A 17,563-nucleotide genomic window follows, 5' to 3' on the forward strand; every position below is an offset into this window, starting at 1 on the left:
AAATCTGCTTCTTTTCCTTCCTTTCCAGCTACTGTGAGCTACATAAAAATCAAACATTTTACATCTAAGGATGCAAAATGATGCTCTGTGCCATCTTGTTTTAGTGTTTTTAATTTTAACATTGAAAACACTGATTCAATCTAGAACCTTTTGGTGAGGATCCAGAAGAGATCCTGCATTCTTAATCTCTGTGACAAACCGACAAACACAAAGCCAATGAAACAGTTTATAATCCTGCAGTCTGTAACGTTTATTTTGTCCAGCCAGTACTCAGTCAGTTTTAGTTTGGCAGTTTACAGAAAACTCTGCTGCTTTGTGCTGATGTGTGAAACAGGGGAAATCTGAAAGTAAATATTTTAAAGAATTAATATGGCCCCCTAAAAAGGCCTCTGAAGAGTTCTTTGGATTTGCAGACATCCTCCCAAAAAGCAACATTTATATTTCATGTTTGACATTTATAGCTTTCCAGGCCTAAAGAAAATGTTTACCTAAATAAATTAAACATTTCTCTGGATCTTTAGATCAATAATTATATACAAATTGTAATATTTTTCAGCCTGTAAAAGTTAGAGGAGGTTTTTGCAATTAAAAAAAGATCATGATTTTGGCATCAAGCGTTTAGAAAGTTTAACAAAGTCCTTAAGGGTTCTAAATGCAGGAAATATCTTCTCCGATGTTTCCCATCTGATGGAAAATGGAACGCAAGAGTCTAGGCCCCTAGACCAGAAACAAGCCTAGACTCTTGCGTTCCATTTTCCAACAGACCAGAAACAAGCCTGTCTACATGCAAGAGTCTAGCCCCTAGACCAGCAACAAGTCTGTCTACATGCAAGAGTCTAGGCCCCTAGACCAGCAACAAGCCTGTCTACATGCAAGAGTCTAGGCCCCTAGACCAGCAACAAGTCTGTCTACATGCAAGAGTCTAGCCCCTGGACCAGCAACAAGCCTGTCTACATGCAAGAGTCTAGCCCCTAGACCAGCAACAAGCCTGTCTACATGCAAGAGTCTAGGCCCCTAGACCAGCAACAAGTCTGTCTACATGCAAGGGTCTAGCCCCTGGACCAGCAACAAGCCTGTCTACATGCAAGAGTCTAGCCCCTAGACCAGCAACAAGTCTGTCTACATGCAAGAGTCTAGGCCCCTAGACCAGCAACAAGCCTGTCTACATGCAAGAGTCTAGGCCCCTAGACCAGAAACAAGCCTAGCCTCTTGCGTTCCATTTTCCAACAGACCAGAAACAAGCCTGTCTACATGCAAGAGTCTAGCCCCTAGACCAGCAACAAGTCTGTCTACATGCAAGAGTCTAGGCCCCTAGACCAGCAACAAGCCTGTCTACATGCAAGAGTCTAGGCCCCTAGACCAGCAACAAGTCTGTCTACATGCAAGAGTCTAGCCCCTGGACCAGCAACAAGCCTGTCTACATGCAAGAGTCTAGCCCCTAGACCAGCAACAAGCCTGTCTACATGCAAGAGTCTAGGCCCCTAGACCAGCAACAAGTCTGTCTACATGCAAGAGTCTAGCCCCTGGACCAGCAACAAGCCTGTCTACATGCAAGAGTCTAGCCCCTAGACCAGCAACAAGCCTGTCTACATGCAAGAGTCTAGCCCCTAGACCAGCAACAAGCCTGTCTACATGCAAGAGTCTAGGCCCCTAGACCAGCAACAAGTCTGTCTACATGCAAGAGTCTAGCCCCTAGACCAGCAACAAGTCTGTCTACATGCAAGAGTCTAGCGGCCCCCTAGACCAGCAACAAGTCTGTCTACATGCAAGAGTCTAGCCCCTAGACCAGCAACAAGTCTGTCTACATGCAAGGGTCTAGGCCCCTAGACCAGAAACTAGCCTGTCTACATGCAAGAGTCTAGGCCCCTAGACCAGAAACTAGCCTGTCTACATGCAAGAGTCTAGCCCCTAGACCAGCAACAAGTCTGTCTACCTGCAAGAGTCTAGGCCCTAGACCAGCAACAAGTCTGTCTACATGCAAGGGTCTAGGCCCCTAGACCAGAAACTAGCCTGTCTACATGCAAGAGTCTAGGCCCCTAGACCAGAAACTAGCCTGTCTACATGCAAGAGTCTAGCCCCTAGACCAGCAACAAGTCTGTCTACATGCAAGGGTCTAGGCCCCTAGACCAGAAACTAGCCTGTCTACATGCAAGAGTCTAGGCCCCTAGACCAGAAACTAGCCTGTCTACATGCAAGAGTCTAGCCCCTAGACCAGCAACAAGTCTGTCTACATGCAAGGGTCTAGGCCCCTAGACCAGAAACTAGCCTGTCTACATGCAAGAGTCTAGCCCCTAGACCAGAAACTAGCCTGTCTACATGCAAGAGTCTAGGCCCCTAGACCAGAAACTAGCCTGTCTACATGCAAGAGTCTAGGCCCCTAGACCAGAAACAATCCTGTCTACTGCCCCATTATTATTATTGCAAGTAAATATATAACAGTTCCAAGATCCCCCCCCCCCCCCCAGACACACACACTATTGGTAGATTCAAGACCCATCAAAATAATAAACATATAAACAGCCTCAGACTCGTTAAATCTTTATCGGCCTGACCAGAATATCATCTGCAAAATGTGAATCCCCAGCCGGCTGGGTTTTATTATGTATAATGCAGGAACAATCTTCACTTCAAACGCTTTTTCAAAATGTCAAGAGTAAGTGAATGTTTTATGGAGTGACCGATCTCGTTCCCTGACATGCAACCTAAAGCTCGTGTTCAGTTTACGCTTTTCCCTTGCAATCGCGATTTTCTTCCAGTATTAAGTTCATAAGTTGTAGAAGTGACTGGAAAGAGGTGACAGAATCTCACATTTAGTTTATCTGCTACATCAGTGTTTCCCAACCGGTGTGCCGCGAGAGATCGTCAGGTGTGCCTTGAGAAATTTTTTAATATCACCAATTCTTTTCTTTTTTTTTCTAATATCACCTAATGAACCATTGTCGGGTGTCTGTGCTGTAATAAAGTGTGTGTGCCGCCCATAGATCGCTCTTCAGTTCCTCTCGGCCGCTAACTCTAGTACAGCAACTCCTCCTTGCACTACAAAATAAGAGTGCACACTTCAAAATAAAAGTCACGCAACTGCGCTGCATTTACAGTGTGGCAGATAAAAAAAAATGCATTTATTAAAAAACAGAAAACAAATATTTTCCCCCAAAACCAGTTCTTCATGCTTTGGCTTTTGCCTACTGTACACTTTGTGAGCGCTTCGGTTCCCCTTTGAGGAGGGTCATCCTCAGTGGCAGTTTGGGATCACAGCAAGACGAGCAAGTGACAGTGATGGAGACGTTTCTGAGAAGAGAAAATGCAAATGCCGAACAGGACCCTGGACAAAATTCTCTGCTGTGCTTGGTGTGTGGTGAGAAGCTATCCAATAACTCCACGGTGCCAGGCAAGCTCAAACGCCGTCTCCAAACGAAACACCCTTCGGTTCAAAACAAGCCGATGGACTATTCTGTACGCTTACGTACAAACAATGAGAAACATTAATACTGCCAGCTTGTAAAGGTAAACGAGATGCTCGGCCCTGACGCGGCCAAAGAGATAGCTAAAGTGGGAGCGGAGCATAAAGTCTTGTTGCTCCACACGGAGGTCCGGTGGCTGGCCCGTGTGTACGAGCTACGAGAGGAACTTAAAGTGTTTCTGACAAACGAGAGGTCCGATTACTCAAAGCTGGCGTACCTGCTGATATATTTCATCATCTGAATGAACTGAACACTCGGATGCAAGGCCGAAATGAAAACCTGCTTACAAGCACCGATAAAATGAACGGATTCCGTTTAAAGGTGCAGCTCTGGCAACAACAGGTGCAGCGTGGGAACCTTGAGATGTTCCCACTCACAGAGGAACTGCATGATGGCAACACTGCTGCAATGAGCGAGGTGATTGGCCCACATTTGAAACCTCTTGAGGAGAAGTTGTCATTTTATTTCTATTCAGCCTCCACAGAATGCTTGACTGGGTTAGGGACCCACACAGCTCAGCATCCGGTGCTGGAAGGACCTGACTTTAAAGGAGCAAGAGGAACTCACTGAACTGAAACAAGATGGTGGTTTAAAGCTAAACTTTGCTGATCTTCCTTTGGACAGTTTCTGGTTATCTGTTGCCAAGGAGTTCCCCGTTCTAGCCAACAAAGCTATTCTGACATTGCTCCCGTTTTCAACCACATATCTGTGTGCTGAGCTTCTCAAGCTCGACGGCGATAAAAACTAAAAACAGAGAGACTGAGAGCTGTTGAGGAAGAGCTTCCTGTGTGTCTTTCTACCATTACTGCCAGGATATCCATTTTGTGTTCATCCAAACAGCCCCAGGTTTCTCACTAAGTATAAATACATTAAAAAACTATATTATTAACTCTATATATTATAATAAAGGTCATCTAATATAATATGTACTGTTAGAGTGTCATTTTGGTTGGTGGTGTGCCGCAGGATTTTGTAAATGTAAAGAATGTGCCGCGGCTCAAAAAAGGTTGGGAAACACTGGAGTACATCATACAGTACATAATACAAGACTGTTGCACTCAGTAAGCTTCAGAAGCTTTCACCTATTGTCATGGCCCCTCCTCTGCCGAGCAGGCTGGTTCTTCCTGCTGGCAGAGGAGGGGCCTGTTGATTTGAGCTACCTGGGCTCTATAAAGGCTCTCACAATTTCTCCTTCTCTTTCTGCTCTCCGGTCCTGCTTGCTCCGGCTTGCTTCGGAGTGCAGCCATTCATCTTCACACATGCACTTTCACTCACACACTTTCGCCTTCTATAGTCGCATCTTCAAATTTCATAACCACAATCTTTGTTTGGATTTATTATTATTTTACAATAAATTGTGTTACTTGCCCGATGCGGTTGTCACAGACTTCGGCCGGCCTGTGACACGATACAATAGAGGACCAGAGGGAGCATTAAATCGTGCCCATGATGCAGCACACGTAACTTTCTTCTGTAAAATCTGTATTTTCTCAAGGTAGCTCGGATACGTGTTGCACCGTATGACATTACAATAATCTAAATGTGATTGGAATAGAGTCTGATACAGGGTAAGGAGAGGAAGGAAGGAAGTACAGTAATCCCTCATTTTCCGCGGGGGTTACGTTCTAAAAATAACCCGCAATAAGTGAAATCTGCAATGTAGTCATCTTTATTTATTTTAGTTATTATACATGTACATAAATGTTTTAAGGCTGTAAAACCCCTCACCACACACTTTATACACTTTTAACAGTCAGGCATTAATCTAAATAGAATGTTTCAGTATTATAGAATGAAACCAAAGATCAAAACCTTTTCAGAACTAAACATTTGTTTGAGAAATATAAATATATAGTACGTACAGTAAACGTTTTCCTGTTAATAATGTTAAGGCGTGCAGGTCGAGGAAAGAGCCGCTTGGAGTGCAGAAGAACAAATATTCTACTCGTGCTGTCTTTAGCCTCTCATGCTGCTTTATTGGATAGCTTAGCACAGCGGAACGGCAGCGGCTACATGTATCAACAGGAAGAAACAAAACCCAAAAGGGACGTCATACGTGACGTTTATGCTCCTACAATATAATATATATATATATATATTATGGCATGCCGTTCAGGAACTTATTATATATATATCTGGTCTGAGAATATGGACCGAACTCTGGAATATATATATGAAAAGTCTGAGAATATGGACCGAACTCTGGAATATATATATGAAAACTTTGAGAATATGGACCGAACTCAGGAATATATATTTTGATATATATATTCAGAAATTTCCATATATATATTCAGACATTTCAATATATATATTCAGAAATTTCGATACACGGGAACATATATGTGGAGACCGCGGTGTAGTGGATAGGGTTCCGCGCTCTCACCCCCGCGGCCCGGGTTCGATTCCCGGTCAGGGAGCCAGATCGATCTTGTGTCATTAATAGCCTGAGATCTAGTGCCGGCAATCCTCAATGAGGAGGTGATGAACGCCCTGAAACAAATCCGCAAGGGTTTTTTTGAAATGCTCCTCTTAGACAGGATGTTTGACTGTAATACATGCTGTAAGTGTCTGTCTGACGCGCGACAAGTCACGTGATGGCCCCTGGGATCTGTCTGCCTGTCTGTTTGGATCTCCTGGTTGTGACCTCTGCCTGTTTTTTGGACCTTCCCTTTGCCTGCCCCTTCGGATCTGTCTGCTGGTTTGGACTGACTACCCGGTAACGAAAAATAAAGCTCCGTTTTTGGATCCCAACTCTACTGTCGTGCAATTGGGTTTTTTCCTGCTGTGATCCCTAACATTCCCTGCTTGGGCTGCTGCCCCCGCGACCCGGCCCCGGATAAGCAGATGAAAATGGATGGATGGACAAAAAAATAAATGCAGCTTTATTTTACATTTTACTTTGGTTGTGATTTCAACGTATCACACATTTGCCTCTTTGGTAGATCCTTATTTTACTGTCTGTATATTCTCTCTCTCTCTCTCTATTACACACCAGATATGTTGTGCTTTTATACATTCATGAATGCTGATCATTGTGGTATGACACAATCTCCAGCTCTATTTGCCTGCCTTTATATTTATGGCGAGTAACTGTAAGAGTGTATTTGACAGTTTGGGTGTGATTGTGTGATTGGTCTAAGGCAAAACCAGCACATGGTCTGTATTCATTACAGCCCACATGTGTGTGTGTGTGGGGGGGGGGGGGGCTAAAGTGTCATCCTTCTAAAGCAGCTGTCACAGCTTTATTGGACCGATATTTCACACACCACATGCTGGCTCAGAGTAGGTGTGTGTGTGTGTGTGTGTGCAAGACTGATCCTACACTCAAAGCAGGACACTACAAGAAGAAAAATAACACAAGCGTCAGCTCTATGTTTTACTCCTGTTCCCCAGTACAACTGCACCAAGAACAACTGCTGTGAAACTCCAGTGTTCAGGACAGGAACCTAGAAGGACAGATGGTGGTGGACTTTGGTGTTCAGGACAGGAACCTAGAAGGACAGATGGTGGTGGACTTTGGTGTTCAGGACAGGAACCTAGAAGGACAGATGGTGGTGGACTTTGGTATTCAGGACAGGACCCTAGAAGGACAGATGGTGGTGGACTTTGGTGTTCAGGACAGGACCCTAGAAGGACAGATGGTGGTGGACTTTGGTATTCAGGACAGGACCCTAGAAGGACAGATGGTGGTGGACTTTACCAAAAGGATGGAAATGGCAGCAGGTAAAACTTGTTTCCAGAAGAGACGAGAACATAGGGTGACCTACGAGAGTGGAGGGAGGAGCACACAGGTGGACGACAGTTTAAACGAGGTTGGTGACTGTAAGGTTGTGGTAGGAGAGAGTGTAGCCAACCAGCATAGACTGGTGGTGAGGAAGAGGATGAAGGCAGATCAAAGGACAAAGTGGTGAAGGCTGAAGAATGAAGAGTGTTGTGTGGCTTTCAAGGAAGAGGTGAGACAGGCTCTGGGTGGACAAGAGACGCTTCCAGAGGACTGGAATACAACAGCTAAGGTGATCAGGGAGACAGGTAGGAGAGGACTGGGTGTGTCTTCTGGAAGGAAAGGAGAACTGGTGGTGGAACCAAGAAGTGCAGAAGTGTCTACAGGAAAATATGTTACCTAAGAAAAAGTGGGACATTGAGAGGACAGAAGAGAGTAGACAGGAGTACAGGGAGATGAGCCGCAAGGCAAAGGTAGAGGTGGCAAAGGTCAAACAGAGGACATCCGATGACCTGTATGCCCGGTCAGATAGTAAAGAGGGAGAGAAGGATCTGTCCATGCTGGACAGACAGAGAGACAGAGACAGGAAGGATGTTCAGCAGGTTAGAGTGATGAAGAGTAGAGATGAAGGTGTTGACAGAGGCCAGTAGTGTGTAGGAAGATGGAAGAAGTATTTAGAGGCATTAATCAATGAGGATAATGAGAGAGACCAAAGGGTAGGAGAGGCACCTCTTGTGGACCAGGAAGTGTCAAAGATTGGCACGAGTGAAGCTAGAAAGGCAGTTGGACTGGACAACATACCTGTAGAAGTATGGAAGTGTCGGGGAGAGGTAGCTGTAGAGTTTTTAATGGGGTTGTTTAATACAATCCTAGAGGGGAGGAATATGCCAGATGAATGGAGAAGTGTTCTGGTGTCCATTTTCAAGAAGAAGGGAGACATACAGAGTTGTGTAAACTATAGGGGGATAAAGCTGATGAGTCATATAATGAAGTTATGGGAAAAAGTGGTTGAGACTGCACTAAGGAAAGAAGTAAGTATTTATGAGCAGCAGTATGGCTTTATGCAGAGGAAGAGTACCACAGATGCAATGTTAGCATTGAGGCTAGCGAGGGAGAAGTACAGGGAAGGTCAGAAGGAGCTTCATTGTGTCTTTGTAGATCTAGAGAAAGCCTAGGACAGGGTGCCCATAGATGAACTATGGTACTGCATGATGAATTCTGGAGTGGCAGAGAAGTGTGTCAGAGTAGTTCAGGACATGTAGGACAGTTGTATAACAGCAGCGAAGTGTGCAGGAGTAACAGGGAATTTAGTGCAGAGGTGGTATGCACCAGGGATCAGCTCTGAGCCCCTTTTTGTTTGCCATGGTGATGGATAGAGTAACAGATGAGGTGAGACAGGAAGCTCCTTGGAATATGATGTTTGCAGATGACATTGTGATCTGCAGTGAGAGCAGGTAGACGATAATCTAGAGAAGTGGAGGTCTGCTCTAGAAAATAGAGGGATGAGCAGGGAATAGAGGGATGAGCAGGAGCAGGAGTAAAACAGAGGGCTTCAGGTACCTCTGGTCAACAATGCAGAGTGATGGAGAGAATGTGGAAAGGAGGTGAAGAGTTTTGTGCAGGCAGGCTGGAACGGGTGGAGGAAAGTATCAGGTGTGCTCTGTGATAGGACGAAGGGACAGGTCTACAAGACAGTGGTGAGGACAGCCATGATGGACGGCTAAGAGACAGTGGTGAGGACAGCCATGATGGACGGCTTAGAGACAGTGTCTCTGAGGAAAAGACAGGAGGCAGAGCTAGAAGTGGAGGAGATGAAGATGGTGAGGTTGTCCTGCTGGGAGTGACCAGGCTGGACAGGATTAGAAATGAGACAATAAGAGGGACAGTGAAGGTTAGACGTTTTGGAGATAAGGTCAGATAGATAAGGTCTTGGCGTTGGGGGATCAGGATAAGTCGCTGGAGATGTGGGTGCCCAGAAAACTGAAGGTGGAGACAGTTTCCACACGTACTCCATTGATGAAGAGTGGGGCGTGGTCTGGTCTGTGCATAAGTCCATAAAAAGTTATATTGTTTTCTGGCCGTTCAGTGTCAGGTTGTTTTCTGAGCACCAGATAGACAAATTCGGTCCTGTACACTATCTCGTCCCAGTCTGAGATGAGCCCAACCACAGCAATTTTTTTTTTTTTTTCCCGCTGTAGAGGGCTGTGCACACCAAAGTGAAACAAAACATGGACAAACAAAAAGTAACAAATACACAGTGTTCTGAAAAGAAGGTGCAATGGATTTATTTGTGCTCATTAATTCTATCCCTTTTATCCAATGCCGCACCAAAGCCAGAGAATGTGAGCCCCCGTACCCTGTTATGTAGTTCCCCAGTTCCCAGGCTGGGGAACTATCCCAGCACCGTGGATGAGTGAATAGCCATGTGCTATATACAAGTGGGTGTGGTGCATTAAAATTGGGGGCAGGCGGGGCCAGACGGGAGATGCGGAGGAGGGCAATGGCGCACTCCTGCCCCGTGGCCGCCATATCCCTTATCTCCCTGCCTAGCACCCACCCGAACCCCCAAAAATGGGGTATGTGTGGTGCATTAAAATGGGGGTGGTTGCATTGGAATGCTCGAGGAATGCCCCCCAGCACCAGCCCCCCCGTGTGTATTTAGAAGTGATGTGCTAAGGTGGTGAGTTAGGAGGCCCCGACAAATCAGGCGGGGGAAGTAGGGAGCCCGACCATAATGCCCCCAAGGAGAAGGGAGAATTATGCAATGGTGGAGTCTAATCTTTGTAGCAGAAAGCCGTCATATATAATTTCCAAACATCACACGGTACGTCTCCTGTCGTTCACATCTGGTCCGTCAGCATCTCAGGTCCGTCTGGACTCCATCATCTGCAAATTTGATGATGCTGTTGGTCGGGTGTGACGGGGTACAATCGAGCATGTACAGGGTGTACAGCCGGGGGCTCAGCACACAGCCCTGAGGGGCACCAGTGCTTAGTGTGTGACGAGGAGAGGTGGGGGCCAAGTCGGACGGATTGTGGGCTGGTGCAGGTCGACAGGGGGGTCTCTAGGCCAATCAGTTTTGTAACCAGTATATCCGGGATAATAGTGTTGAACGCTGAGTTGTAGGCCACGAAGAGCATCCTCACATTGCTCTTCCTCTTCAGATGGCTCAGCGCTCTGTGGAGTGTCAGGGCGATGGCGTCCTTTGATCGGTTCACTGTAAGGGAACCGGTGGGGGTCAAGGTAAGGAGTAAGAGGTCTCTAATGTGGGCCGAGATCAGCCGCTCAAAACACTTCATGACCACAGACGTGAGAGCTACGGGTCTGTAGTCGTTGAAGCTGTCTGGGGGGGTTTGGGATGGGGATGATGGTGGCAGCCTTCAGACATGGAGGGACCGTGGCGTGCGCCAGGGAGAGGTTGAACAGCTTGGTGAAGACCCCCGACAGCTGCTCTGCACACGCTTTTACCACTGCTCCCGGGACGCCATCCGGTCCAGTAGCCTTCCTGGGGTTCACTGCTCTCAATGTTCTCCTCACCTAATGCTCCTGGAGAGAGAGATGGGGGGCGCTGGAGTCAAGGGGGCAGTGTGTCCAGCTGAGAGGTGGTCTCAAAGCGGGCGAAGAAGTTGTTTAGCTCCTCTGCCAGCTTGCAGCTGGTCATTTGGCGCTGGCCTTTGTAGTTGGTGAGGGCCCGGATGCCTGTCCACACCTGTCCAGGGTTGTTGTCCATGAGGAATCCCTCGATCTTCCTCCTGTCGGCCTCCTTGGCACGTTGGATGCCTCTCCTCTGGCAGCGCTGTACAGAGCTGTGTCACCTGACCTGAAGGCAGCGTTCCGAGTTCTTATCAGAGGCTGGATTCCGTTCATCATCCAGGGTTTCCTGTTTGGAAAGACCCGGATGCGTTTGTCCACTGTGACATTTTCTACACAGGTCTTAATGTAAAACATCACAGTGTGCCTCCAGGTCCTGTTGTTCAAAGACGCTCCAGTCTGTACAAGCAAAACAGTCCTGTAGCTGAGGGAGGGCATCACCAGGCCAGGTTCTGATGGTTTTTGTAGTCGGGGAGTTTTGTTTTCTGGGGGGGGGTATAGGCTGGAATGAGGAGCAGGAAGAGGTGGTCGGATTGTCCTAGGTGGGGGAGGGGGGTTGGCCTGTATGGTGGCGTAAACATGGTCCAGTGTGTTTTTCCCTCTGGTTGGGCACTTTACATGTTGGTGGAATCTGGGGAGCACAGTCTTTAGCTTGATTAAAATCCCCTGCGATGATGTGGACGCCGTCCGGATGAGCTTACTGCTGTTTGTTTACAATACACTGAAGATGCATTGCTAACGTTAGCATCCGGGTGGAATGTAGACAGTCGTGACAATGACTACTGTTAGCAGATAAAACGGTCTGCACTGGGCAGTCCTCCCCCTCAGTTCTTACCGGAGGCTTCGTATCTGTCCTGGCGGTGGATGGTTCGGCGTGCTAGCTCCACCGTAGCACCAGGGACGAGCGGGCGCAGCCAGGATTCCGTTACGATCAACAGGCAGCACTCCCGAATGTGGCGGTTGTAGGCGTTCAGTGATTGTAACCATTTTGTTCGCAAGAGATCTGGCATTGGTAAGGAAGATGGAAGGGACTGGAGGTTGGTGTGGTCTCTTCCTCAGCCGAGTCAGCAGACCCGCTTTGCACCCCCGCTTTTGCTTTCTCTCTCTGTGCCGGCGCCGGCGCCATCGCCTGTTGGGCCCGACAACAATCCACGGAGATCTCGCTATCGCCAATGGGATGTCTTGGTCCCGTGTGAAGGCAGTTGTGACTTCCCCGTTGAGCTTAAGTCCAATGTCCACGAGGACATGAGAGTGTTGGAGAGGACGATACAAAGGACAGGGTGAAGTGGAGAAGGTTGAGTTGCTGTGGCGATGACTCATGGGACAAGAAGAAAGTACAGCCGTGGTTTATTATTATTATTATTACACATGTGCAAGCAGAAAAATGTATTTTAATTATAGATTATTTTAGCACATTATATGCTTTGCATGCTGCTATCGGGGTGTTTTATGGATCTTGTAAATACAAATATCATAAATGAAATAATTGTACATTTACGTTAGTCAGCATTTGTTTTGTTGAAGAAGTCTGATATGCAACCCTGCTAAGGCGATTATGGGATTGGCTTGTTTTTTTTGTTTGTTACATTTTAGCAAGATCATCCAATAATGAATGAAGGTATTCTCATTCAATTTTTACCAAATTTGGAACCTAGCATATCTTTGAGATGATTCATTTTGGTTATTATTGGATCTGGGTCAGGATCTGGATCTGGATCAGGCAATTTTTGATAAAATATTCTTTAAAATTGTTGTGTAAGTTTTGCCACAGCGGTGGAGCTATGCTGAGCACGTAAGCATCGTCCATATGTCCTTCCAGCAGACTCGATCAGATTTGCTGATGAGTCCAAACCTGCCTCCTGTAGTTGAGGGCGCTGCTGTTAATGCCAGAGCTTGGCCAGACTGGTCGCTCGGTGGTTTGGTGGGGGGGGGGGGGGGGGGGGGTGGAACAGAGACATTGTAACGGGGCAAGACTTTAACTCTGATTGAACAATGTATTGTGGGCCCTTTAGCCCTGCTGGTAATTCATTAATCACACACACGCATCCCTCTCCTGACCCTCAGGCAGAATGAGGTGAATAAATGCATAGTGATTGGGTGTGTATGACTGTTGCTTAGTAACAGTTTTATAATTACTTGTATCAAAGTCGTATTGAATTTAAAACAAGGATGTCAGTCGGAGGATGAACCATGTTTCATAAATATTGTGACCGACACAATGCTTCCAAACATTGTGTGTGTTCTGTAAAGTTGTGTACCGTGCTTGTTTATTTCATTCTAAAGATTATATGGTAAATAACTCGGGCCAGATTTCTCTACCTGAGGCCAGATCATGTCACTCCTGCAGGTGTGGGTTAACTTTAAATTTGTTTTAATACAAGCAACAACAAAGCGACAGGATAACATTCCTAACGGGAGGGAACACTGGAAACTGCAGAATAATGAATACGCTGAGTCCCCTGCAGCAAGACCAGATCACTGCAGTCCTCCTAAAGCAGGGGTCTCAAACTCTGGAGGTAGACTCGGGTTCAGGATGGGCTTAAAAGGTATGTAACAGTTCAGAACATGAACGGTCCTGCAGAACAACCTAATCCTCATACCTCCCTCGTTCACAGCTGACTCACATTTGCCTTGAAGGAGGAAGCAATTGAGACCCTCAGTATGGCTTGAAGACGCACACACTTGTCATCGGCAGCACTGACAAGCTGCCCCTGGCCTTTCAACGTCTTGTTCAGTCTATGCAGCTCCTGTATGATGTCTCCAAGAAAGAATAAGTCCAGGAGCCATTTGGGCTCACTGAGCACAGGAAAATCCAGCCCATCATTCTCCAAGAAGGCTTTCACTTCTGCTCTTAACGTAAAAAAACAACCTCTTCATGAGGTTTCCCAACATACTGTGCCTTGTTGAAGTAGAACACGTCCTCATAGCCGACTCTATTTCCTCCAAAAGGCACAAAGCTGCCAGTGTTGGAAGCCCCTGGACCTGGCATGATGCATTTCACAAAGACATACATCACATTGTCACCACTTGTCCTGCTAATGGGTCATCCTCTTCCATCCCCCCCCCCCCCCCCACTGACGGCACGCCGTCGTTTGTTATTCCAGCAACCATCTTCCCTGGCAAACCGGCATCCACAACGGCATCACACAGCTGGCAGCGTATCTCCTGAATAGTGGGCTGGCCATGCATCGGAATCACTCAGCAGCTCCCCCATCACTTCAAAATGATTGTCAACGCCATGGAAACGCATCACGAGCTGTGCAGTGTCAGCGAAGTCTGTGCTCGCATCAAGATCGTACATGTTATCGTCAGAAATGTTGGCTGGCGTCCGTTGACTTAGCCTTCTTTTCCCGACAGGTTGTACTTGCAGCCTGTAACGTGCACTTTTTTGAAGGCCCCGCCCTTTGAATGGCTCGCCCACCTTTGCAGTCATCACACTCACCCCAGAGCGACCTACGAGTAGCGCATCACTCTCTTTGCTTGCTATCTGCAAAAAGCCTTTTTGCCTCAGTGCACATGTTCCCAGATTGGCGACCCAGCATGAGCGCTAGGCCACGCCTCTGTTTTAAAATAATACATTTAGTCATCAAACATGAGTCAAAGTCATCGAGATCCTCTTTGGCATGTTTGAATTTAAACAGTTTAACACCAAATACCATACCGACAGCATCCACACATGAAGCTCTGTCTTGTTGGGCCGTGGGGGGGCTGCTGCATTGATGCTCTGGTTGTGAGCTACAGAGCCATTTGGTCCCACCTCCTCTGAGAGAGAGCAGTGGTGACTCTGTCCACACGGGGCGGGGGGGGGGGGGGGGGGGGGCTCTTCTGTCTGCTTCTGTCCCACTGCCTGGCAGTGGGCATCCGTCCTCCCCTTCACATCCACCTTGATGTTGGGCCGCTTCTCTGACCCCACAGCATCGACAGCCTCGCACGCTTTCTCCCACTCGGCCCTCTGACATTTGCCGCTTATGCCGGAGGACAGCGTGCAAAAGACAAGACTGTTACACTCATCCACTTCCACGAGTAGCGCCTCCAACTTCCTGTTCATGAAACTTCTTTTTCCCACTCTTTTCATTTGCTGATCGTGAAGAGGGATATTTTTGTGCGCACGCCGTTTCATGGATTTTAGTGTACAACATGTTTCAGTAGGAAATGCACACAAGTCTTCGTGCATGAGGCCCCTGGGCTTTTTGGAAAGTGCCTTGAGATAACTTGCTTTGATTTGATGCTATCCAAATAAAAAGACTCATGCTTTCAGATGTAGCAAGCAACAACAGGGTACACATGTTGGTGCATCTATCTGGTAGTGAGCGCCTCCCGTAAACCAGCAGTGATTCTTGGAGTGTGCTTTCAGCGTGTGGCAGAGCCAGAGAACATTTGCTGGTTTGTGAGAGTATCGGTCCTTGCACTGCATGTTTCACTCTATCAATCTATCAACATCTGTTTCTGTCTTATCCAGGTGAGCCTGATGCACAATGGATGGCCAGTGATTTCAGCTTTTGCTGGAGACCAGGACGTGACGCGCGAGGCGGCCAGCAATGGCGTTTTGATCCAAATGGAGAAGGGTGACCGGGCCTACCTCAAATTGGAGAGAGGAAACCTAATGGGAGGATGGAAATACTCCACCTTCTCTGGCTTCCTGGTGTTCCCTGTGTAGGAGAAGAGGCAGAGGAGGAGGAGCCAGGAGTGGAAATGAGGAAGTATGATGATGAGAATGCTGCTGATGATGAAAAGGCAACTGGAAAAAGAACAGCATGGGAAGAAAAGATGGTGTCAATCATATGACAAAGAGAGAAGAGGACAACCAACTATGTTTGGAACACTGCAGTGAGAGGAGGGAGGAACGATGGGAGATGCTGCAGATGTAAGATCACGAGCCCAAATGATTCTGTGAGGGTAAATCTGTAGAATGAATTAGTGTTAACGCCCTCCTGTCATCCCTCCTCTCCTCTCGCTGTTGCTTGACTGCAGCTTTGGACCGCCAAAACATTTTTATTCTCTGCTGAAAGACACAATTGATCATTTATATGTTCTAGACTCTTCTTAATCCTCCGTGTAAGCTCCCCCATCCCGAAACACTCATTCAATGATTCATCCATCCATTCCTATCAACACAAGCTTTAAAGAATGTTTCTCCCACTGTTCACTACATCCCATTTACTGTGGCAAATTTCTTTTAAATGTTATTTTTAATGCTTGAGAATATTTCAAACTCAGGTGCTCCACACTCTTTTATATTACGTGTCAACTCTGTGGGTGTCATTGCAAATATTGGATTATGAAAGACTCATTTGCTATTGTAACTATGGTATTCCAATCTTGTCATAGAACGATCACACGTGTTAACGCGAACAGCGTACTCGCCAGCTCTGACAGTCAGCTCTGGCTACTAGTGGAAAGATGCTGCACCAAAGAAACCAAATGCAGCGTGCTACAAGACATCAAATATAAAGCGTGCTATTTGAACGGAAACTGTCTCCATTGTGCAGCAACAGCATAACAATGTGATAGAATGCTGCCCAGGTGATTTCGGCCACTCATCAACAGTATTTATTTTGTTACTTTTCTTTAAGCAATTATCACACCTGGCATTCGAGCATGGTTAAACCAGCAATGCTGCTTTTGGGGACTTCTTGTCCAGTCAAAAGGGGTTCTCAGGGTTTCACCTTTGTTGTTGGGTACATCGAGCAGCTGCAGAACGATGTTAGCGTGTTTCTTCTAAACGAGATTCACAGAAAATTCAAACATACTAAAAGGCACAATTATGTAGCTTAATTTACTAGTGATGATTGGTGAAGACACAAACAACAGCTTGAAATATACTGTGGACAAATGACATTTGTGCCAAGAGTTGCCTAAAACAACATATTTCCATGAAAACCACACATAATAAAATTAGTATAAAATTCAACCTATAGAAACACACAATACAATGATATGCTTGATATGTGGGTATAATTTGTTGGAGCGAGATTTGCGCTGGAGATTAATGTCAAAATGTGTGTGTCTGTCAGCAGCGATAAAAGCAGGATCAAATGAATGGTCTAGTTATCGTATCGGAAGAGACATAATTTCATTCATTTCATGGTTGAGGCGAACAAAAGCAACCTCATATGCTGTAGGTAGGGTGAGACAGGTTAATGTGTAGTTAGCAAAGATGAGGTAGGGTGAGACAGGTTATGGTGTAGTTAGCAAAGATTAGGTAGGGTGAGACAGGTTATGGTGTAGTTAGCAAAGATTAGGCAGGAACATACAGGTTATAGCGTAGTTAGCAAAGATGAGGTAGGGTGAGACAGGTTATAGCGTAGTTAGCAAAGATGAGGTAGGGTGAGACAGGTTATAGCGTAGTTAGCAAAGATGAGGTAGGGTGAGACAGGTTATAGCATAGTTAGCAAAGATTGGGTAGGATGAGACAGGTTATGGCATAGTTAGCAAAGATTAGGTAGGGTGAGACAGGTTATAGCGTAGTTAGCAAAGATTAGGTAGGATGAGACAGGTTATGGCATAGTTAGCAAAGATTAGGTAGGGTGAGACAGGTTATGGCATAGTTAGCAAAGATTAGGTAGGGTGAGACAGGTTATAGCGTAGTTAGCAAAGATTAGGTAGGATGAGACAGGTTATGGCATAGTTAGCAAAGATTAGGTAGGGTGAGACAGGTTATGGCATAGTTAGCAAAGATTAGGTAGGGTGAGACAGGTTATGGCGTAGATTGAACCCTTGTGGAACCTCAGCCGTGCCCCCTTTGTCTCAAATTAAGCTAACAGCTGCGACCTAGCAACCCACAGGC

At 46.5% G+C, this 17,563-nt stretch overlaps 1 protein-coding gene across 1 annotated transcript in view; it reads left to right on the forward strand.

Moving 5' to 3' along the window:
- Positions 1–15,433, forward strand: part of cbln1 (cerebellin 1 precursor) — a 29,159-nt gene extending 13,726 nt beyond the window's left edge. Inside the window, exon 4 of the mRNA XM_068739454.1 lies at positions 15,236–15,433. Within this exon, the coding sequence (XP_068595555.1) occupies positions 15,236–15,433 (198 nt within the window). The remainder of the gene's footprint in view (positions 1–15,235) is intronic.
- Positions 15,434–17,563: the final 2,130 nt, after the last annotated feature.

This window comes from Brachionichthys hirsutus, chromosome 5, assembly GCF_040956055.1.
Source record: "Brachionichthys hirsutus isolate HB-005 chromosome 5, CSIRO-AGI_Bhir_v1, whole genome shotgun sequence".
NCBI classification, from domain to species: Eukaryota; Metazoa; Chordata; class Actinopteri; order Lophiiformes; family Brachionichthyidae; genus Brachionichthys; species Brachionichthys hirsutus.